The sequence below is a fragment of the Denticeps clupeoides genome, chromosome 11 (assembly GCF_900700375.1).
Source record: "Denticeps clupeoides chromosome 11, fDenClu1.1, whole genome shotgun sequence".
NCBI classification, from domain to species: Eukaryota; Metazoa; Chordata; class Actinopteri; order Clupeiformes; family Denticipitidae; genus Denticeps; species Denticeps clupeoides.
Genome location: NC_041717.1, coordinates 7497592 through 7522128, shown reverse-complemented (window position 1 = coordinate 7522128; position 24537 = coordinate 7497592). Strand labels below are relative to the sequence as shown.

Below are 24537 nucleotides of genomic sequence, written 5' to 3'. Positions count from 1 at the left end.
GGGATTTCCCATCTTACAGATCAATATTTATTCAGAAGCAGACCTTATCTGAATGTCCCTCTTTCACACTGATCAGCTATGAGATTATGAATGGTGACTTATTTTGGCTCCTATACTGTACATTAGAGGCAATTTAGTCTTTGAAGAAGGTATGTTGGAAGCAGAAAGTAAGGGTATGAGCAACTCTGACAAGGACCAAATTGTGCTGGAGATGTTATAACTGGATTATAACATCTCCAGCATCCCATACTGATCTCTATGAACTGCCAAAACGTTGTTCTATAATGTGGAATAGCTGGACAGTGGCGCAGTGGAAGACGGTATCCTGTTGTGATCAGTCCTGTTTTATTTAGCATCATGCTGATGGCTCGGTCCGTATGTGTACTTGGGGAAGACATGGCACCAGGATGTCCAGTGGGAAGAAAGCAGGCTGGCAGAGGCAGTGTGATGCTTTGCTCAGTGTTCTGCTGGGAACCCATTCCTGCATTCATGTGGATGTTTCTTTCTCATCCTCTTTCACACTGTTGCTGACCAAGTACAAGCCCTTCATGGACGTGATATTCTGTTTAGGGTGGAAAAAGTGTGACCGACATAATAATTTCTAATTTAGAAAAGCAGGTAATTCAGGGTTTCTACCTCCTTTCTTGTTCCTGGTTTTTGGACTGCTGAAGAGGAAAATGAGACTTGTGGTCGGTTCAGGCAATTCACTCACAGGGTTTCTCACTCTAATCATAGATCACCTTGTTCACTTTCCTCCTGTCTCCACCCGCCACCTATTCGTAACCACACCCCCATGACAGTCATATATTTTTTTTTTGCCGTTTACTCATTCTGTGCCCCCAGAGCTACTGCATTTCTGCTTTATTTACAGTCAACTTAGACAGCTTTAGACATTTTCACTAGCTTTCTATTTTTTCACTAGCTTTTTCTGTTTTCACTCTTTTTATTTGCATAGTACTTTTTTTTACAGCATTTTAGTTATTAGTAGTTTCTATTTTACACATCAAGCATTTTTAAAATGCTTAATTAATTTTGTATTTTTTTTTTCAATGCCCGGTTTACTTTTTGATTACTTTTTGATTACTATTGTCCCAGATAATTATTTTATTAAAATGTTTTTTTCATCAAGTGCTTAAACTTTTCCATATTGTTTCCCGCTCATTTTAAAACCGATTTTTCCCATCAAGTTTCACAGTTGGAGTGATGCACCTGTGACCTCCCACATCAGTCATTTGCCACCTTTCAGTAGACCTTAATGATAGTAAAAATCAATAGGTATTAATGCAGCGTTGATAAGTTGCTTCGCAGAATATTCTCTCTTTTCACCAGAGCACTGGCCAAGCTGCTCGGCTGCTCAAGAAGGATGGAAAAATTCAAGGCGGGGTTCAAGCCGCTGGATAAGTCAACTGCTTATCCCTCCGCTCTGCTGGGCACCAACCCAGCGGAGTGATGAGTGAAGTGAACTCCACACCAGACCAACAGATGAAATCCATTTCGGTTTGCAGATTGACGGAGAGGCTAGCTTGCATTGAAGGACCTTCTCCTGCAATGTTTTCGTTTCAGCAGGCTGGAGTCCATTCATTTTCACTTAACTGGAAGGAGCACATGGTTCAGGAATCAAATGCAAATATGAGATGCAGAGGATGCGGCGCAGACGGACGGGAATGAGGGGCTGAAAGCGGAATGACGGCTGTGTTGGAGGAGGTAACAAAGGAAAGAACTTCTCTTATTTATGAGGGATGAAGGAAAAAGACAGGGTGCATTTCGTTACTCTCCAGGCCCTGTCAGCATAAAGCAATTTAATTTGTCATGTCCACTCTGTTTTCTGGAGGCTGAACACATCATTGCTGTTATTATTTAATCAAGTCTGATCTGGTTGGACAGGGACGACTCGGTCCGTCCCCCGATCTGCGGGTTCAGCCTGCAGCTCCGCTTGGCCTTGAGCAAAGTTTGGCGACAGGCCTGAAGAGGTCATTCCTTTCCTGCTCTCCACCCTGCTGTCCCACTCGTGGCACTGTTTTCATCATGACAGCTTAAGGACTTGTCTTGGGTTCCGTGGGAGAGCTGCACTCGTCCACGCCACTCCACCGGGTTTCCGAGTGTGGAGAGGCACTCAGGTGTGGGATGCGGGGGTCTTGCTGTGACGGCTGATTGTCAACTGAGCGTCACGTTTTTAAACCGGCTGTCGGTGGATGAAAGAAGAGTTGGAGGATTCAGCATTATGGGTCAGTTAACGTGACATTTCATCCTTCACTTGAGACATTTATTCCATTTCTTCACAGTGAGTGTCTCTGTGTCCAAAAAAACGCAGCCACAAACCCTGTGGAGTCATTTTCACTCAAATTAAAGCAACAATATTACAGACATCAGCCTTTTTAACAAGGGAATTAAGGGAATTTAACAAATAGTTTGTTAACATGGATCTCCTGAGTGCGGGTGGGTTAGAGGCCGATTCTGCAATGCAACCTTGCTACCATACAGTTATATATTGTGTCTGTCACTTTCATATTGATGACCTGACCTTACATTAGCCTGCAACATAGGAAATTGGGACCATATTGCATATACCATATTGTACTGCATATTAGACCATATTCCTTTCATCAGAAAGCTAGCTTGAACATGTGTGTGTGTTGTCTGTGTGATCGCAAAGTAAAGAACAGATGTGCTCGTCTTAAGTTCACCCTTTATTTTTGGAGCAAGATAAGGAATTTGTGGAAACACATTAGGCAAGCCATCTTAATAAGCCACGAAAAACGTTGTGAGCCTGAACAGTAAATCTAAAGGGACAACAGCGACTGCGAATCGGGTCAAGGCCTTCGTTTAATACAGCGAGAAACAGGAGCGAAATACACATACAAAACTTGCTCACCAAAAAAATAAAAAAGTTCTAAAATTTGACACCATTTATTTGTTTATGAATAAGATCTCACTACTGAAAAAAAAAGGCAAAATACATTCAGTCAGGCACTGCCGCGGAGGGTGGAGCCCCCCAATTACATCGACCCAGCACCAGCACTTATTTACCCCACCCTTGCTGGATGTCTGTCGTTATTCATTAATATTGATCCGTCCTTGCCTGCACCACTCATCATGAGTGTCTAATATTCCTGCCTCTTAGTACGCCTTGCTTCCACCTGCTCGTCTCCCATTCTGCCCCCCTTTCATGTAATGGCAAGAGAAGGGCCGATGTCTCCGTCACTTTTCACCCGCTTTTCGGGGGTTCTCAATATCCTCGGTCCTTGACATTTAAGTCGCAAACTATGTGCGATTTCTCTGTGAATAATAGGACTGCAGCGAGGAATAAAACTGCTCATCTTAATCTTGCCTTGAAGTGTGCTTGTGTGTGTGTGAGAGAGAGCGAGAAAGAGAGAAGAGAGAGAGAAACAAAGTTCAGAGAAAACATCAGCCGAACTGATTGGTATGTGGAGCGGAGTGTGAGATACACTAAGAGACACAGCTCCACATACGTCCCAGCGTCGAGACGGGTGCTGAGGCTGACTATAAAAAAAGGAGCAGGGATCCATGCAGATTGACGGGCTTTATTTAGTAGGCACGGGGCGTCCGCATAGAGGTCCGCCCTCAACACTTACGTGCCTCACCTCGCTCCCCCTCATCTAGACTTGCCACCAATGGGTAAGAATTTCAATGAGAGCCAAATCCTCCTCTTTAATCTGGCCATGCTTGTCCTCAAGATTCATGTACTTTAGTCTCAAAGGCACATTTTGTTTCTTTTCCATTCTGTCTTTAAAATGACATACATTCCCCCATTATACTAGAAAGGATAAAGGCTCATTAATATTCGTGTCATATTTCAAATTTCAATATATACAGGAAAATCCAGAGTGATGTCAATTACGGTACAACACAACCAAAGGACATGTCAGTCCTGTTACAACAACACATTGAATTTCAAACAAAGCATATTTACATACAGCTAGAGCAAGTCAAGGTTGGATTTGATAAAAAACAAATATACAGCGGGCCGACCCTCTCATGTGTACTGGGAACTGAGCAGTGAAGTGAACGCAACCTTGAAAAAATTAGTTTTTTTAAGAAGGGTTTTTGCAGACATGGTCTTCTTGTACCCTCTTGTGCCTTTAGAGGAAATGGTCACTGCAAATCAATACAAAATCATTACAGAAGGCAAAGTCTTACTGAATATTCTCATCCACAGGACACACGGGTCTGACTAAGTTGATGTAAATAACAAGATATAAACCTTCTAAATTAGATATGTTGATCTGATGGCTTCAGCATGATCAAAGCATCCCCACGTCACAGAGACTGGCAATATGGTTTAAAAATTGCCAATTTATGTTACTTTTATGCTGACTGTCCTGTACAGAAAAACATTTTAATTCAGCACTACAAAGTTTAGTACCATACTACCTATCATTATTTCAGCTGTTGACATCAGAAATAGTATTAAAGGTGTCCCCCAAATTTAGCTGTGCTGCTGTCAGCAGCTAAAACCTGAATGACGCTGGTGTCATCATTTCACACTCTGATGTTCCCCACCGAGCAGGTGAAGAAAGATTTAAAAGCAAAAGTGATGATGACAGAGGCAAGATCAGAACACCGGTGGGTGCACCAAAGCCCCTCTCGCCCCAGACCGGATGAGTATGGCTGTTAATGGAAATACACTTCCACAAACTCACACCCAGACTGCACACGTGTCTAAAGTCGTGCCAAAGCTGGAGTACAAGGTGAAAATGGTTGCAAGGACCATCCGGTCTCGAACAATGAACACCGTCCACCCACACATACTTTCATAGGCACAATTATACACGTCTCACCTCTCTCTCTTTTTATAAGTACCTTGTACCACCTCTTACATTACATTCACGAACTTATATACTGTACACCAATGTACAATGTGCAAAAATCTTCTTCTCATCGTCACACTCTTGCATTTGTGCTCAAGTTAGTTTCTTAGAAGTTAATTTTTTTAAATGTTCACAAGCACAAAGAACCGCAGAACGTGGTTCCATGTAGAACTGACTCTGGGGACATGTTCCTACCACATCTGTACTATTAGTACTATTTTGTAGTTTAGAAAAATACTTAGCATACAAATCTGTATTTTAATGATGCTAAAGTTGGCGGAAATTGGATTCTTTCTTCTGAAAATGTCCTTCTACATGATCATAAATGAAAGCTGGTAGTTATTTATTTTTATTCAGGTAAGTCCTTTCTAACTTAAATGGACCATTTATGAAAATCCACAAGTTTTAGCTATAAAAAAAAACTCTTCAAGCTGAGGAATTCTTTTCCCTTTATTCATCTTCGTTGTGGTGCTGGAAAGCTGTGGAGAATGCTTGCAACTGCTCTTCCCACTGCTCTGTCTTGGCTTATTAGTGTGATTAGGGGAAAGGGGAATATGATGAGTGTTCACCCCGTCTGGTGCTGAAACAGCTCTCTGAGTGTGAGACCTGAACGCACAAAGCATTTCTTCTCGTTCTGCTGTCAATAAAATGCCTGCCTTTTTCTCGCAACGCACCATTTCATTCCACACAACATATGACTCCCACAGAGAAAAGGTTCGGGCTCTTACTAAAAAGAAAATGCAACACTTTGTATTGTTTTACTTGAAGGTCTTTTCGGACATTTTGATGAAAACAGCAGACAAACCACTGCTGACAAACCACTTTAAACACATGAATGCATTAGCTAACATAACAACAAAATATATTTACACTGCGTAAAATCTCAACAATATTTTTCGAATTAATTTGATTGTCAAAGAAAAAATAAATAACATTTTGTGGATACATTGAAACTGGGAGGAGTTTACCATACTTACTTGTTCTGACATTATTTAAAGCCATCAACATGTCACACATGCAAAGTAGCAAAAGTAGTCCAAGGACCAAAATCATCCACAAAAGCACTTACAAACACAAAATTGGCCAAACTATCTCAGAAGTATTTGACTGCTGTGATGAATTAATACACGTAAGTGAGATTTGTTCTCAGCTATCAATATATCCCAAAACAATATCTAATTCATAATTTCCCAATCTGGCCATGTATGGAACGTGATGTCCTCCTCTTCTGTTTACTTCCAGTTTCTGTCCTTCGAAAAATGCTTGGTGTTGTTAGCAGACATTGCAAATGCCGACCACGTTGCTAACACACCAAACATGCAGATCAATAAAAAGAAAATAATTTGACATTCCTGAATACATCCAGTCTGCTATATCACATTTATAAAATATATTCATTTTGACTGCAGGAACAAGTAAAAAAGCTTCACAATTTGCTTATTTCTAGTACCTCATTCATTAATTTTTTTTAAATGTAAAGTTTCAACTATTACAATAATGATTGACAAATATATATCTACATGAATGTGCAATTGTGAGAGACTGGGGCTGTAAGCAGTTACTAAAACGATAGGATGCTTCAGGTCAGTCAAGAAAATGGACCAAGACTGTTGGACTCCCTGCAGGCTAGTCATGTAAAGCCATTTTCACTCACACAGACCGGCAATTTATGCCAACAGGAGCTTCACGCCAGCCCCCCTTTTTACTTCCCACCCACCCAACCATCTCCCTGCTGGAGATGGCTGCCAGAGGTCTTCGTTATACAAAGCTGCGGGTGTCTGGGACGGCTGTAGAGGTAAGTGTTTTATGTGATGGATTGTGTAAATGGATTGAATTGCCTAAAACTGCAGAAAAAAGGACCAAATTGCCAAACAACTTTGTAGCGCTCTACATTTTGTCATGGAAAAATATTGTCATTTTCAGGTGCCTTCCTAAGTTAAAGAACCCTGAAAACATGTGTAATTGGAGGTAGTCACAGCTAAAGGGCTTCTTTGTGTTGAGACTCATCAGGTTGTGTTTTGCGGCAACTGTGCAGAATCAGTCCCAACCAATGCATTGCAAATTTGGCTACACATCCAGACATAGATCCATCAATATTTCTGCTTTTACACTTATTGAGCTGAGCTACCTGTAGACAGCAACACATAAGTTAAAGTCTGTACAGTAGTGTCTAAAGATTCAGCCTAAAAATATTTGTATTCCATTTGACCAGAAAGTGCAGCTCTAGGATTAAAGCTTCTCTGAGGCATCCCTGGTCAGTATTTTAAAAAGTGACTGGCCGCCATTTTCTGTCTGGCAGAGTCACCGTAAGAAGGGTCAAGGGACAAACTGTATTAGTTAGCTTTTCATGTATCAAAGCACATGTTGGAAAAGACAGGGTGGTAGGGTGGCTGCTATAACTGGCTGCTGGTGGAAAAGTAAATGAGAAGAGAACAGGCCAGACTAAGCTACTGTTTGAGTGTCTCACTTCAAGAATGGCTCAGCATTAAATGGCTCAAGGGAATGAAAAAGCCACCCAAATCCAATTCACTTTGGATTGTGTGACCCTGCTGCTGGGGCCTAAAGGGAGCCAGAGATCTTTCAAGATGAAATTCAGAGTGAATAAAACGTCTGCTTTCATGTTAGAATGAGTTGGGCAAGCATATGACAGAAACATATGAAAATTATGACACACTCACACACAGATACACACAGAATGTCCCACGGATCGTCAGAGAAACCAGATGGCTACTCAGGCAGGTTGCTGCTGGAGTAGAAGCTGGATGTCTCGGACACTGTCTTGGAGACACTTCGGGAGGAGGAGCCATTGGACGTGAGGTCCCCGGAGGGTCGGCGATCAGCTGCTGCCACATGGCTGCTTCCCCATGTGGGCACTACCCCTCTGGGCTCCTCTTCGGCAGGTTGCAGCACTGTGGAGATGGTGGTCTCCATGCGGCTGGTCTTGTACACGCTTGTCTGGGTTTGGAGGTAGCGAGTGGACTTGAGCTCCAGGCCCTCATAGGATGCGTCTGGCAGGCAGGGACACCAGTGGAAGGCTTGTTTGAAGCCGGCTCGGAACCTACAAAACAGAGCAGTGAGGAATGGCTAGCTGAGAAAGGAGGAAGGTCGGGAATGGTTGGTGAAAAGTGAGGTGAAAGTGAAGTGATTGTCATTGTGAAACACTGCAGCACAGCACACGGTGACACCACGAAATGTGTCTTCACCCTTAGAGAGCAGTGGGCAGCCATGACAGGCGCCCGGGGAGCAGTGTGTGGGGACGGTGCTTTGCTCAGTGGCACCTCAGTGGCACCTTGACGGATCAGGATTCGAACCGGCAACCTTCTAATTACGGGGGCCGCTTCCTTAACCGCTAGGCCACAACTGCCCCTACTGGCCCTGGTGCCACTGAAGATGCACAGAAAAGTGCGTTAAAAAAAACAAAAAACAAGGGGGGGGGGTTTCACCGAAAATGAAAATAAGGCCATAGCTCTGAATATTAAATCTCCAGTGAAAGGCTGTCAATATTGCCTCGGATTTCACAAATAAGATTCCGGTGGCATTGTGATGTTTAATATGCCGTGTAATTGAATGCCATTATGCTCGTTCAAAGAGAAGAACCCGGGTGTCTCCCAGCATATCTGATATGAGATTGATGGCCTGAATGTTTGCGTTTTGCATGAAATTACCTGTCATTGAGACAGCAGTAGATAATGGGGTTGTACATTGTGGAGCTCATGGCCAGCCACATCACCGCCAGATAGACCTGTTGAATGAAGGGCCTCTCGAACAGATGAGGGAAGAACTGATGCAGCAGGAAATATACGTGGAAGGGCAGCCAGCAGAGAGCGAAGGTACACACCACCACAATCATCATCTTCACCACCTGAGACGGAGAGGCAGATACACTGAGGGAGAAGTAACGATCCCGCAATGATGGGACTATTTTTTGAAAATGTAAACAACAGAAGATGTGGCATAAACTACTGCACTGACCTGATTATCAGGCACTATCAGGCGGACCAATGTGGTGCTACCAGTCAGAAAATGCCAATAATCATGGAAAGAAATACCTTGCGTTTGGCTGTAAGCTGTTCCTGGTAGCGGTCAGAGGAGTCTCCAGGGATCTCGCTGGCCCACAGAGTGAGGCCCACCTCCAAGTACGCACAGCCCATCACAAGCAGAGGCAGGAAGTAGATCAGAACAGCCACACACACGTAATAGCTTCAAAGCAAACAGAACAGCACACATTAGGTAATTCAGAAGGTGGTTTCATACTCTTAGTCAGAAGAAGACTCCGGGGACCGATAATATCACTTTGATCCATCTGTTGACATTTCTCTCTACCATGTTACGTTGTTTCTGGTAAATATGGTGACATGACTTGATGCCACCATGATATTGCTCAGAAACAGTTGAATTAGAGATAAAATTGGAACATTGTTGCGCTGATCTGTCAAATATCAGATCCAGCCAATATAATCACAGCACTTGTTGGTTTTTTATTTCATTTTTCTGCTTGTTTAATCTGACGCTAATGTTACTCATTTCAGAGGTGATTAAACAATTGTCATGGCCTTCCTACATGCCTGATTTCTCCAATGGATTTTTTTGGACATAAAAATGGAATACTGGCATTTACAGTGTTTTATTGTAAAAAAACGTCTTATTTTAAGACCACTGTTTTAGAAATCGTGCTTTGTTCCATACATTTGACCCATCACCCTTTCCGTTTGCACACGCTGACTGTGCCCTGCTATGTGTGATGGGATGCATCGTTGCTCAACCAATAGAAAAGAAGGATTGAAATTGGCTCTGAAACCAAGATGGAGAAGATGGAATTATCTTACAGTAAAATGAGCCCTGAAGTCTGACCTTGAGGTTGCTGTTATGATATTATATTTATTAAATTGTGATAAATTATGGTGATATTATTTAATGTATTGAAATGTATTGTTTAGTTATTTTTTTCACACGGTAATTGAAATACTTACTACTACTATTACATAAGGTATTTAAATAACTTGTAACTGTAAATGTAATTTACAATTCACAATGTAACTTGTAAAAGTAATTTTCCCAACAACGCCACCACACACATATAGCATACATTGAATGGACCATTATGCGAGTTGCATAAAATGAATGCACAGGCAGAGCATCACCAATGCCCCTATAGTTCTGGCCGATGGGGTATTCGTACGAACTGCTTCCCCCAAAATCTGTTCTAAATTAAGCAGAACAGGTGGCATTTAGTCTCCAGAAAATGAAAGCTGCGATGGGGGAGAAGCGAGGGAGATGACACACCGCACGTCACACAAGGGGTCCTCAGGGAAGCGCTGTGGCAATCCATTTGCCTGCTTGCCTTGAGGTTGGCTGGGGCCAATTTGCCTAGCAATTAACATGAATCACGGGAATGACACAGAGCGTCCAAGTCGAAGGAGAATCAATTTTCTGTAAGTAAGGGTAACAAACCGCAGTACTGAAGTTGACCAGTGACTGAGTCTTGCTTTAGCCGTGATTAATGAAAGCTCCTATCAGTTCTGTTTGGCCTCTGTCCAGCTAATGCATCTCTCACACACAGACACACTCTCGGGTGCTGGTCAAATAAAGCAAATTTGACGGCTGAAGCCTTGATGTATGAATCTGACGTTATCTCACCGTGCCTCAGCCAGGAACACGCAATTTAAAATAATAATGTGCTCCATTCTTACAAAAGAAAAGTAGACGTTCCCAGAAATAAACCTACTTTCTTAAAAACACAAAAAAGTACAGAAATGTCACTATTTCTGAAGAACATTCAGACATTTTCTAGCCATTTTATTATATTCAAGGCTTTAGTGAACATTGTACCCAATGTTGCACACACACACAAGCACAAACACATAGGTGCATAAAATATTTTAAATATGAGGAAAAAAAGGAAATTGATTGGAAATTGTGTTTAATAAATCCTTACAGTTCGATCACTTATTTTTGGAAAGCTGAGCAATGCCAAGTTAGACACATTTAGTTTGATAGTTCGCTTCTTTTTGAAACGTCTTATCTCTCCGTTATAGTTCTGATGGAAATTTGTTTTTTCTTTCCTGCCTGGTGGGTTGCCAGGATGTGTTTTATCTGGGGGATTTAGAACTGAGCAGCATGAAGCTAGTCAGGTTATTGCATTCAAACAAAAAAAAAAAAATAATGTAACCAGGATCCTCAGTACACAAAGTAGTCATATCATGCACCTGCCCAGACCTTTCCCACAAAGGAGCGTATTTCAACAGCGGAGAAATTCCCTTTTGCAAAATAATATATATGGGATCAGTTGGCTGCTGAGGTGGAGCCGGCCGCGGATTTCGTAGCAATTTGCAAGAATCAGTGCAGCCCTGAGCACACTCCTGCAGAACTGTGAACAGTCTTGGTGACACACGATTTTCTCATGTCGAGCAGATGCTGTTTTGCGAATGTGGCTGGATGCTATTAGGGCAGCTTATCAATGAACCCCTGTCAGACAGCAGTAAGGCTTTCTTCCTGCCTCTGCTAGTCGGCATTTGTTTAACCTCCCCCAGTCTTTAGCGCCATGCCATCTTTACCGTTTGACATTGCAGCAGCCTGCCGGTCGAGCTGTCTACGGAACAGAGATGAATGTGGCAGCAAAGGTAACCTGACGTCCAGCAGGGCGCCTGCTCTCTGTCACTGGCTCCTGCTGGAAATTGTGAATTCTTCCATAGCTGGGAATATACACTACAGGGTGTGTATGGGTGGGTTTATGTTTATATGACGTGTAAATGCATTGAAAGAGCTACTTTACACATTAAAACACAGCCCTATGCGGGCTCATCTGATAAAGGGAACATCGGTGCGAGCTGAAATTGCACCTCAGCCCTGGGGTCAGTGCTAATTCAATAGGGTCTGCACTTTATCATACGGCACACACACATGCACACAAGTGATTGTGTTTTCATTAAAAAAGTAATAAGGGAACACCCCTATTCAGACACGAACACTAAAATTGCTGTGCCGCTCATTTCATAACTACCTCCACAACGATCCACAGTTGTTGCATAAGAGCTCCATATGTCACATATTGCAACTGTTTCCTTCAATCCTCTAGAGTCCCTGGTTTCAGAGCAAAGAGGTAAAACATCCAGAGTAATTCCTGCTTGGGTGTCACTCACAGATGTGTTTGTGCACAAAACAACTGCCTGAACGCAGACAATTTGTCGCTAAGGTGGTGGTGTTATTCCTCAAAAGTCAGCCACATGGGAGTTAACAAAGAGCAACACTAAGCTCCGATCCCCCACCAGCACAAACAAGGAGCATTAAAAATTCAAATCTGGAAATGGAGGCAGGAGTGAATCCATCGCAGATGCCTGGCAACAATGTCAGATTTTGTTCTCCATTTGTGCTAATTTAAAACATAATAATGTCGCACGTTCACTGGCACGAATGGGGGAAAACTTGACTGTAAGAGTCGAGTTTATAAAAAGGCCGCGATGTGTGAAAGTGTGAAAGAGGGAGCGGCTGAATGATGACGGGTCTGATTCGAGCTGGAACTGCACATGATTTTGCTGGAGACATCTGCTCCTCCATTTAATATATCACTGGCTTCATGTTTTCACTCAAAATACAAAAGTTGTGTCAAAAAGCCGCCTGTCTCCAAAATAACTTGCCTGAATTGAGACCTGAGGCTCATATGGCTACTGGCTAACGCTCATTAGAGTCTCACAGATTCAGATGAAGAAATTTTAACTTCACGTCTTCTCACCCAGCGTTGTGCTGGAAGATCTTGATCTCTTCTAACCTTTTGTGTGGACGGTGTTCGGATAAAACAATGTGCCTTTCTGATTCTCACTTCTGCCGCCTTTGTCAATGGTTTCCAAAAACTTTATGGCTATCGCCGTGTGATAGCTATCCCTGACATCACTTTAGATAGATAAGATAAGACGAGATGATCCTTTATTAGTCCCACAAGTGACCTTCAGAATGCTAACTGAGAAGTTAACTGTAGTTTATGGATTAATTTGAATAATTAAGAAAGCCCTCTTATTGGCCAATATTTTTCCATTTAACATTGTAGAATTCACAAATTAACACATTGTTGTTTTTTGTCTATTCAGAATAGAATACATTACTTGTCAGCATCATTATTTATGTAAACTAGTAGATCAGGTTGTGTATGATGAAGTGTGTGTGTTGGGGTAAAGAAATGACTGACAGCCAGGGACAGTTAATATGACAAACATTTGACACTCTGGCTCTGGTGCCATTAAGTGTACAGCATTCAGGGAATAAGGCTGAACGCTCCGAGCTGGAACTGTTTGTATAGATGCATTTGCCATGCAAGAGCCAAACAAGAGCCCAAACCAAGCCACTGCTAAAATGAATGGAAATAAACCATCTTATTACTGTCCTACACTCAGATCAAATAAGACAAAAGTTTTCTCGAATGTGCAATGTGGTTTGCGAAGCACCCCACGTTTCTACAATCTGTTTCAGACCACAGTTCAGAAGAAAACTGGGAAAGCTGATTCCTGCCAAGGACCACAATCACCAACTCTAAGATATGCAAAATTGTGCAGGATTCAGACATGCATGCCTGAATGCATTTTAAAAACAATTTGTTCTTTAAGTTCAAGTTCTCAAAGCTCAATACTTTCTGTAAAGTAGAAGTTCTAATAACTTCAGACTTGGCTTTAAATTAAACTAGATTTTTCATATTTATTTGAAAAAAGATGGGTCAAAAGGCCATGCATATTATTCCATATGCATATGCAATTATTCCATAAAACGCATGCCATGCGTTTTGTCATAATATCACGTGGTCAGTTAAAAGCAACACATTGCTTTCATTAATTATATTTTATAATTTTTATAATATTCATTTAAAGTGAAAATTAAATATAAATAAGGATGCAAGGGGATAACAAAGATCATTTGTTGTGAAATTGCAATAAACAAGCTGCCATCAAAATAATGATATTAATAATAAAAAAAAGTCCACAATCCTGCCATCAGATCAGAGAATGTGTTCAAATCTGATGACAAGCACAGGTTTCATCTCTGTGTGTAGCAATGTTTTTATCCAAGAGATAGTAAGTGTATTCAATCTATAAAATCAAAATTCCTTAAGCACCATAAAACCCGTTAAAATGACTGTCTGTTCCATAAAGATAGGATATTTCAGTATTAAGCTGATTTATTGGGAAAATTAGATTAGATTATATAGTATGGCAACCAATGCTCTGCCATCACTCAACAACAATACACTTCCAACCTTTTGCACCTGATTTTTTGCACATCTCAACTCATTTTGCACATCTCTGCTCTTTTGGCACATTTTGCACGTTTGTCTTGTCTTGTGTGTCCTGTTTGAAATATCCAACATATCCACTTACAAGCATCCTACACGATGTTGTCCAGTTATGTCCTGTTCGACCTGTTCATTGTACAGAAAAGTTCTAATTTTCTCCTGTAGAGAAACCTGTGCAGTATTTAAGTATTATTTCAATACACGGTATACTGATGGTACTGACAATAAACCAATCTGAATCTGAATCTGAATCTGAACCAGATAGCACATTAAAACATGTTACTTACACAGTGTGAGCCCATGCTAACAATCAGGAGCAAATCGAACTGGCTGGAGTTTCCCAGACCCGTTGGGAGGCTGGCTGATTGCTGGTGATCAAGATGACGCCAGATGGAAATCCTTTGGCAGCTCACTAACTCTTCAGTATGATTTCCACCAGAAAAGCAAAGCAGATCAAAGCCCTTAAAATTCACCAGGAATATGGACCAGGGGTAGCTGATTATGTTGGATTGTTTTGCAGCCACTGGCCATGCAGACCTTGTTAAGAATGACCACATGTTGGCAGAAAGGCAGGGCATTCTGCCAGAAAGCCACAGTGTGGGCACAGGTGGCCCTTCCAGCGGGACAGAGACCCCAAACACACCTTGAAAACAATCTATATTTACCCATGGACTGCTGTAACGAAACCCTGTAGTCTGCAACCGAGGCAGCCAATCCATCTAAAAACAAAATGAAACATCTGTGCACATCTGCTCAGATGTGACTTGACTACACACTTCATTTCGTGGTGATTTTTTTTTTAATCATTAGTAAAGGACCCACCAGTTTTGAGTGGATCTAAGTGGAGTCCTGCCCACCAGTACACTTAAACTAGCAAACAATACTCCATTTAAAAATGTGTCCACCGCCACTGATAATCTTTTCCCAGATAATTACAACCATAGGTAAACAGCAGAGGTAAACGTGTTTCCAGATTGAGCACATTTGAATTTGATATTTTAGTAAGAATTGCTTGTCGATGAAATGTATTGAGGGACACATTTCTGGTTTAAGTAAGATGGAAAAAATATGGTAAATGGTAAATATGGCAAAATATAAAAACTGTTTTAATCCATGTTGAGGAAAAAGGGTGCGTGAGAGTGGTCAATCATCTCCAAGAGCTCCACGCATTTATAAAATATAATTAAAGTAATTATGGGAAGCAATGGGAAGTTCTTCATGATACAGATAGCTAGCTAGCAACGTCTGTTATCAATGCGCAAGGCCCAACACCCATCAAAATCGAAATGTCCCATAAGATAAAGGTGATCAGTCACTTTGGATTGATTTTCTGTGACCCTTCCCTTTGAATGAACTCAGACCAAGGAAGCAATCTGCCCCCAACAAATGTGTTCCTCCATCTCTTTATTCAGGGAATTCCTATAGATTTATAATTCAGATTTGAGATAGAGAAACCAGTTCTTCAATGTTGCTTGAAATCACGATGTCTTTAAATCTGTGTTTGCAATGATTTTTCCCTATGTTTTTTTTATTTACTCAAGCACAAGAGACATTTCTTTTTCATTTTACCGTTTTAATTGAGAAATTCTGTTAAACACAGATTTGAGTCATATTTCTCAGCCTCCGTCGTATTGGGGGGATATAGCTGGTTTAAGTGTCCCAGGTGCCTCGCTCACCACACACCTGAATTATTCAGATGAGCTAACTGAATCACTTCAAATGATGGATGTACAACATGGTCATCACCTGACACCACAGGAGAAATGCACATCATACTATAAAATTGATTAAAATGATGCACTGGACATTGTTATTCATTTAGTCAATTGGTCAATTTCTGCCTAAATGTCAGGAAATATGACTTTCAGTCATTCAATATTTGATATATTTGATATTTTTTACCATTTCTCTTTTTTGTTCACTTGGAGTATAAGGGCCATTGGACTCACATCTTTTTAAAGTCCCAGACGGTGTACTCAGGCCAGTCGATGTAGCAAACGACACGTCCGGGTAGCTGGTCTGTGTTGGAGTAGTAGTACTGTGGGAAGGCCAGAAGAAGGGCCAGGATCCAGATCACTCCAATGATCACTTTGGTCTCTATTGCCGACATGCGTTGCTGTAGGGGGTGAATGATGGCCACATACCTGAAATGTGCAAGAGATCAAATCCCAGATTAAAATGCATTAACCTCATTTATTAATTAGAGCTTCAGTTCCTCTGGAGCAACATATGTGTTCCTCAAAAAGACTGTGTAGGTTGCAGGATTTTTATAATTGAGGTCTAAAGTAATCGGCTGAATATTGCCTTTCCGTGGTAGACATTCCACTCTAGACCACAATAGACAAGATTTGATGATAAAGGTGATAAGACTCCAGTAGCATAAAAGAAATGTAACCCTCAGATGGTTATATTCCTAAACTGATCACAGGAATTCTATGTAATCACAACCACTGCGTCACAGCTTCCGGAGCTTATCCCGGGACACTGGATGCTGGGCAGGGACCCAACCCAGGGCCGGGTGCCAACCCAGCACAGGGTACTTGCATTTATACAACCGGACGAAACCAGAGAACCCCTAGGAAATGGGCTCCTCAGACCCAAACACCACATTAGAGTTATAATGTGTGTGACAGCTGAACAGAAGAAAATGTACAATGTAGGTGTGTGAAAGGTGCAAGCAAGTAACTTTGGAAGGCCACAAAAGACTGCTGAGGTGGGAGAAACGAAATAAAGTAATGAGAACTGGTGTGAGATGTGATTGCTACAAAACAAAAGAACAAGAACAATGTGCGTATAACAGTCATTAAAGGGGTCTTACATTCAATGTCATTACTGGCCGTGAAATGAAAAGAAGTATGTTATGCATCCCCCCAGGGATTTGAACATTTCTTCTTTTTAAGTGTGCGCAATATGTGCGCAGTTCTCTGGCTTACAGTTAATTGCCAAATGCCCTTTTAACAGGTCTCATTATCTGCAAATGGTACTAATAACCGCCAGGTCGAAGACACGTCACACTGCAACGTTGTCCAATGAAAGAGGAAGAGCATGCTGCCTATTTCTTCAGAGATGATAATTTGGCTGTTCTTTTTTTCTTTTTAAAGGTTCACAGTGTTGGTTATAGCAATCTTCCATAATCAATAGGGGCCAGTTAATAAAATATAATTATGAGAAAATTGACAACCAGTCACTGTTTGTGCTGCTGAGGCCAACTGAAGGGAAAAAAGGTCAAGCAGACTACTTGAGCAAATGTCAGATGGACCTTCAGATCTCCCCCTGGACCTTAAGAAAAACAGAACAAAACTTTACAGCTCAGTTTGAATGAACTAATCCTCCATGTATGTATGTATACATGTATACATAGCAGTCCAGATTTGGAGAACATTGGACCATAACTATTCTGAATGTTTGCAAAGTTCCACAGAAATGTTGAATTTAGTTCTCATTAATGAATCGTCATGAATCGCAGTTTTGGACCCAACAGCTCTGTGGTTGGTTTAAACCAAATAACGATAAACAGAAGGGACAGAAGGCAAGACTGGCATCAAATTATCAATTAACAGATTAATTGATAATTTAGAAGACAACACACTGTTAGAGAGAATAATGATGATCACCCACGTTATTTCACCACAGATACAAACCGACACATAAGTGCGAATGTATGGAAATAGGGCAGGAGAACACAATTTCTCTTCCAGAGAACGGGAAGATTGCTGAACACCCGAGAGATGAAAGTTTCCTGTGATGAGCAGTGAACGTCCAAGGCTCCCAAAATGAGGCTCCATCTTTTTCACAGCTTTGATGCTATTTGTAAGTGTGAACGGGCCTGCATGTGAGACAGCGAAGGTGGTGACTCAACAGCGGCAGCAGATGCTGGAGCCGGAGCACACGGCGTAACCACGTTAGGGAAGGTGCTCAGAAGCGTTCTGCAGGGACGTACGGTGGCCGCACACCCTCAGTTAACGTAGCGGCTTGGTCAATTAATCAGCGGCCACAAATAATAATTCTACGCAAACAAGTGAAATTGCAGCTTGAAATGAAATCCGCCGGCCCCATGCGGTTTGTGTGGTTGCCGATGCCGCGTGAGATAATCAGCGGCTAATCCGAAACGCAGCCTCCCTCACCTGACCAGCAGCCAGAGGGTCCTTCCTCTGTGCTCCAGCTCTTAGCAATAATTGAATTTTTAAACATCGCAAAGGTCAAGCTTGTGCCGCTGCATACAGAAAATGAGAGACATGCAGGTGAAATGTAGACTATTAGTTCTCATATTCCAGGTCAGAGTTTATATTATTTCAATTTTTTTTAATTATTATTCTCTCCATCCTACAACTAAGCTTCTGGACTACAAGATGCTCAGCCCTTGAACTATCTGTTTTTTATATTTTTTTCATTCAGTTTTTCAATCTTTCTTTTATATATACATACATGTGTGTGTGTGTGTGTGTGTGTGTGTGTGTGTGTGTGTGTGAAAACTGTAATAGACTGAATATATATATATATATACATACACATAAATCTCATGCATCTTACCTCACCCCTAGAGCATCTACTGCAATCATACGGTGACCACTTCATATTTCTCTACACCACACTGCAGTGTATTCTAAATATTTCCATCTATCGTGTGTGCACTGCTTTTATTTGGCTTCTATCCATCTTATTATTGAGAAAAGCAATTTTCTTTTTAAAAAATGAAAATGAAAGGAGCGATTGATCTTCATTTGGATTGCTCATAAGTGTTGTGCACCCAAAGTCCTCTCAAACAGAATAGCACATTATATGCTGGAAGGAGGGAGACCGATGGCTGTTCCGAGCTCGGGGACCCTCGGCAGCCCCACTGTGCAGAAGGCGCGTCCAGAATAATAGAGAACTTTTTCAATATCTCATGAGGAAATAATCAAGTGCAACATATTAAATGCCAGGAATGATGGACATGGTCAGACGTGCAGATGGTTGGTGTAATGGCCTGGCGGAGATGATGGATACATGCAAAATGCATGTAAGCCATGCATGTCCGCACCGGGAGGGAGGAAATCGATTTGTCACATCGAAATTTCCTTTTAATAATGCATCCCACACCGCCTGCATGTATTACATCTGCACGCAGTTGTCCTGCAGTCCGGCGATGTTTCTTTTTTGCACAGTCGGAATGAATATAAAAGTTACGTCGACGGCGAGTGGCCGGCGTCGGTCTCACCTGTCCAGCGCGATCGCCGTCATGGAGTAGATGCTGGCAAACACCGCCGCGATGGGGAAGAAGTTGTGGAAGCGGCAGTAGACCAGTCCGAAGTACCACTCGTTGTGCACGGCGTAGGTGAAGTTGACGACGGTGTTGAAGGCGGACATGGAGGCTTCGGCGAAAGCCAGGTTCACCAGGAAATAGTTGGTGACGGTCCGCATGCGCTTGTGCGCCAGGATGATCCAGATGACCACCACGTTGCCCACGACCGACACGACCACGATGCTGCTGTACGCGATCGCCCACAGGACTATCCTCCAGACCGGCTGCACGAACTGGTTCCAGTAGGCGACGGTGCTGTTCGCCTCGGACGCGTTGCTGCTCTGGTTGCTTGGATAGTCGCTTGCAGTGAAGAGCGGGTCCATTTTTAAAAGAAAAAAAAAAAATGTTCAAAAACCAACTGAATGTTATCGGGTTTAAATCAGCCACATTGTGCAAAAAGAAAAACTACAAAAAATAAAGTTCACAGATTGCATGGCTTGTAATAGAAAACAATAAGGTTCTTTGTAGACTATTCAATAAAATACCAGCTAAATAAGCACATCATTCGTTCCTAAAATTGCGCGGATCCGCCAGAAATGCGCAGAGCTACAGAGCGAGCAGCTCTGCCTCTTCCAGCTCGCGCCCCGTCACACACTCCTCCTCATCCTCACCCTCATCCTCACACACTCACATGCCCGGTTCTCCTAATCCTCATCACACACTCCGCTCCTCCTCATCCTCACCCTCATCCTCACACACTCACATGCCCGGTTCTCCTAATCCTCATCACACACTCCGCTCCTCCTCATCCTCACCCTCATCCTCACACACTCACACGCCCGGTTCTCCTAATCCTCATCACACACTCCGCTCCTCCTCATCCTCACCCTCATCCTCACACACTCACACGCCCGGTTCTCCTAATCCCGCTCCTCCTCATCCTCACCCTCATCCTCACACACTCACACGCCCGGTTCTCCTAATCCTCATCACACACTCCGCTCCTCCTCATCCTCACCCTCATCCTCACACACTCACACGCCCGGTTCTCCTAATCCCGCTCCTCCTCATCCTCACCCTCATCCTCACACACTCACACGCCCGGTTCTCCTAATCCTCATCACACACTCCGCTCCTCCTCATCCTCACCCTCATCCTCACACACTCACACGCCCGGTTCTCCTAATCCTCATCACACACTCCGCTCCTCCTCATCCTCACCACCATCCTCACACACTCACACGCCCGGTTCTTCCAATCCCGCTCCTCCTCATCCTCACCCTCATCCTCACACACTCACACGCCCGGTTCTACTAATCCTCATCACACACTCCACTCCTCCTCATCCTCACCCTCATCCTCACACACTCACACGCCCGGTTCTCCTAATCCTCATCACACACTCCACTCCTCCTCATCCTCACCCTCATCCTCACACACTCACACGCCCGGTTCTCCTAATCCTCATCACACACTCCGCTCCTCCTCATCCTCACCCTCATCCTCACACACTCACACGCCGGTTCTCCTAATCCTCATCACACACTCCGCTCCTCCTCATCCTCACCCTCATCCTCACACACTCACACGCCCGGTTCTCCTAATCCTCATCACACACTCCGCTCCTCCTCATCCTCACCACCATCCTCACACACTCACACGCCCGGTTCTCCTAATCCTCATCACACACTCCGCTCCTCCTCATCCTCACCCTCATCCTCACACACTCACACGCCCGGTTCTCCTAATCCTCATCACACACTCCGCTCCTCCTCATCCTCACCACCATCCTCACACACTCACACGCCCGGTTCTCCTAATCCTCATCACACACTCCGCTCCTCCTCATCCTCACCCTCATCCTCACACAATCACACGCCCGGTTCTCCTAATCCTCATTCTCATCCACACCTCATACCTCGCCAGTTACTCACTTTGCTCCTCCTCATCCTCATCTCCTCACCCTCATCCTCACACACTCACACGCCCCATCGTCCTAATCCTCATCCACACCTCGTACCTCGGACATTACAGGGGTATTTGTATGGCCTAGCAGCTCATAATGCAAGTTTAAAAATAGAATGATTGCAAAAAAATAACCCCAAGAAGATGCTTTGCAATTCCTTTCCCAATAAAAGGTAATATTTTTGACTTCTCTCTGTCACTCTGTGTCAGTTGTTTGAAAATGGATTTCATGCCATCATATTCTCTTTTTGCGCCACACTCCTCCCTTCCCAATAGCTTACATCACCTCGAAGAAACTGGTGCGTTAAACTCCCCGAACTCCCGGGATCAGCACCATGGACAGTGGTCTGTGTTTTTTTAGTGACTTCATGGTCTGGAGCTGGGGAGGAACAACCGGAACCTGTACGTTTGCAAATGTTATTTCATGGTCGGGCTTGGGTGTCTGAAGACATACTTGTGTGGTCAGAGTATCCGGAGTCACCTTAACCTGTTGTCATGGCAACTACCCAGCAAGATTCTGATTAGGGCTACAAACACCACATTATTTTGTGCTGATTGTTCAAGTTATGTAGCTACCAGCAAGGGCAAAAGAGAAGAACAGAGGACTGCAAAAAAAGGTCGGCACCTGAAAACAACTGCAACTCTGACCATTAGCATTTCAGATGAGTTGTGAGGAGGTTGTGTATGTGTGTGGTGGGGGAGTCGGGGGTGGGACAGAGCTTAACTTTACCACCAGCTGATGCTTTCTGTCTCGTCTGTGCAAGACCTGGCCAGTTTGTAGCAATTCACCTGCTTAAAATTCAATGGATACTCCCTTGGATGAGGCAAAACCTTTCACCGAAATGGGGGCAGGTAGGAAAAATATGCAAAGTCGGTTAAGGAAGCGTGACATCAAAGTGCAGGTGGTGGCTTAGTCTGACTTCTGGGATGTACTGTAAATGCAGGGAGAAAGAATGGCATGATCATTCAATGTCGGGCACATCCAAAGTCTGGCCCTTGCAAGTGCAATACCTTTCAGAAAGGCCTATTCCTCATGGGTCTCTAATGCATAATAAATGCTATTTAATGATGTTTAAGTGGGGAAAAACCTGGAATGTCATAAAATGCATTGACTAAGCAGTTTGACTGACATAAAGTAAAGTGAAGTGATTGTCACATGTGATATACAGCAGCACAGCACACGGTGCACACAGCAAAATTTGTCCTCTGCATTTAACCCATCACCCTGAGTGAACAGTGGCCAGCCATGACAGGTGCCCGGGGAGCAGTGTTTGGGGACGGTTCTTTGCTCAGTGGCACCTCAGTGGCACGTCGGGCGGATCGGGATTCGAACCGGCAACCTTCTGATTAGGTGTAGGTGTAGTCCCCCCATAAGTTCACACTACTATGCATGGACACTGTAGAAGTTTTCTCTTCCACAACGTTGGCCTATCGACTGTTCAGCTAATCAGTGAAAGTGAAAGTGATTGTCGTTGTGAGCGCAGCACATGGTGCACAAAGTGAAATGTGAGCTCTGCTTTTAACCATCACCCTTGGTGAGCAGTGTGTGGGGATGCTTTTCCCTAGTGGTACCTCAGTGGCACATTGACAGCTTGGGATTCGAACCGGCAACTTTCTGATTACGGGTCTGTTTCTTGATAAGCCACCACTGCCCCCATCATGCAATAGTGAATGTATATTTGTTATTTTTAAGTATACAAATCACAACGCACCATAATCTGAACAGCACTGCACACATGTGCACACAAATCAGTTAGATATCACACATTCGCCAGCCCCACATGTGACACAGAACAACTGGGTGGGTGGTAGTAGCCTAGTGGGTAACACACTCGCCTATGAACCAGAAGACCCAGGTTCAAATCCCACTTACTACCATCATGTCCCTAAGCAAGACACTTAACCCTGAGTGTCTCCAGGGGGGGACTGTCCCTGTAACTACTGATTGTAAGTCGCTCTGGATAAGGGCGTCTGATAAATGCTGCAAATGTTAATTTTCTTGTTTTCACACTTATTTATCTTAGATGATCACAAAGAAATTCTTCTGTCTTTTAAAACAAAGTTTAACTACAACTACATCCAGAGCCGTACCTCTTTAAGTAAGCTGGAGACTGCAAGCTCTGATCTGTATGCTTGGACATGACCTAACAGGAAGACAGCCCGGAAAAAAAAAAACACAAGCTAAAAAACAAAATACAAAAAGAAGGCATCTCAGCTGGATGTGTCAGATCCCCACCTTAGCAGCTTCAGACACAGTGATGGGAGATCGGATAAAAAGGGATGTGTTTTGCTCCCGCATTCTTCTTTACTTCACATTCTGCCCAAGTTTCCACTCTCTGCCGGCGCCACGGAGCCAAGCCTCCCTGCCTCCCGCCAGCACTGCGGTCCCGCCAGCCGCTTCATGTGCACGTGCGCGTGCAGACGCTCCGCTGATGCCCGGAGTGATTGTGTTGCTTCATGTTGTGCTTCCCTGCTTCGCTGCAGGTCCTAATGATACTGAGAGGTGCACACGTTTCTGTTTTGCCTTAGTGTCATTTTAATTGCAGTGAGGGATGCGGAACACCTCATCGTCAAATCCCAGAATGCTGGAGGTGTATGAAATATAGAACATAATATTCCAGACTGTGAGGCAGAAGAGCCTTTTTATTCCTGAAATGTATAACCTCAGTTGATCCCGAATGTAATTTACATATAAATTGTGACCATACTTAATGAAATCATCCAGCTGCTAGACCCACAACCTTACCCCTCTCTTTAGTGGGTCTCTCTGATGTTAAAAATGGTCATTACCTGTGATATTCAGATTTCTCAATATGGTTTTGCAGCCAGTATACATCAGAAAATGATGACCGGATGAAGAGATTATCTTGTTTTAGTGGTAACACCTGAAAATGTGTGTGTGTCACTTACCTAGGGAAGACACGGTATGGCGGTTCTTCATAACATTGGTTGCAATCTGTGTATTTTTGCATATTGGGCCAAATGAATTTTATTCCGATGTATAATTTACATCAGAATACGATTGCATGAAATCCAACTTACCAAACAGGCTTAATTAAAATATTAATTAAGAATCAAAAAATGCATTTTCTCCACTCTGAAGTGATTTATTGGGAACATTATGACATGTCACATATTGAAAATGATTTACTTGGTGCAGCAGCAATGAATCTAATTTGAATGGTCTGTGCACACTGGAGGACATCCAGCGATTGTGAGCACACACTGCACTTTTTCACTGTTCTTTA

General features: G+C 43.0%; 1 protein-coding gene across 1 annotated transcript; it reads right to left on the bottom strand.

Annotated features, from left to right (window-relative positions):
- Window positions 1–2773: 2773 nt before the first annotated feature.
- tacr1a (tachykinin receptor 1a) lies at window positions 2774–19997 on the bottom strand. Its single transcript, XM_028997098.1, has 5 exons — window positions 19301–19997; window positions 16053–16247; window positions 8879–9029; window positions 8495–8691; window positions 2774–7887 (listed from the first exon to the last, which is right to left on the bottom strand). The coding sequence occupies exons 1-5, from the start codon at window positions 19705–19707 to the stop codon at window positions 7557–7559; spliced, it is 1281 nt and encodes a 426-aa protein (XP_028852931.1). The 5' UTR covers window positions 19708–19997; the 3' UTR covers window positions 2774–7556.
- Between the last annotated feature and the right edge of the window lie 4540 nt (window positions 19998–24537).

Excerpts from the sequence above, each read along its gene's own strand:
- tacr1a (XM_028997098.1), bottom strand. The coding sequence starts at position 19,707 with ATGGACCCGCTCTTCACTGCAAGCGACTATCCAAGCAACCAGAGCAGC. Across the intron at positions 16,248-19,300 it reads ACGGCGATCGCGCTGGACAG|GTATGTGGCCATCATTCACC; the intron begins GTGAGACCGACG and ends TGCACATTTCAG. Across the intron at positions 7,888-8,494 it reads TACTGCTGTCTCAATGACAG|GTTCCGAGCCGGCTTCAAAC; the intron begins GTAATTTCATGC and ends TCTGTTTTGTAG.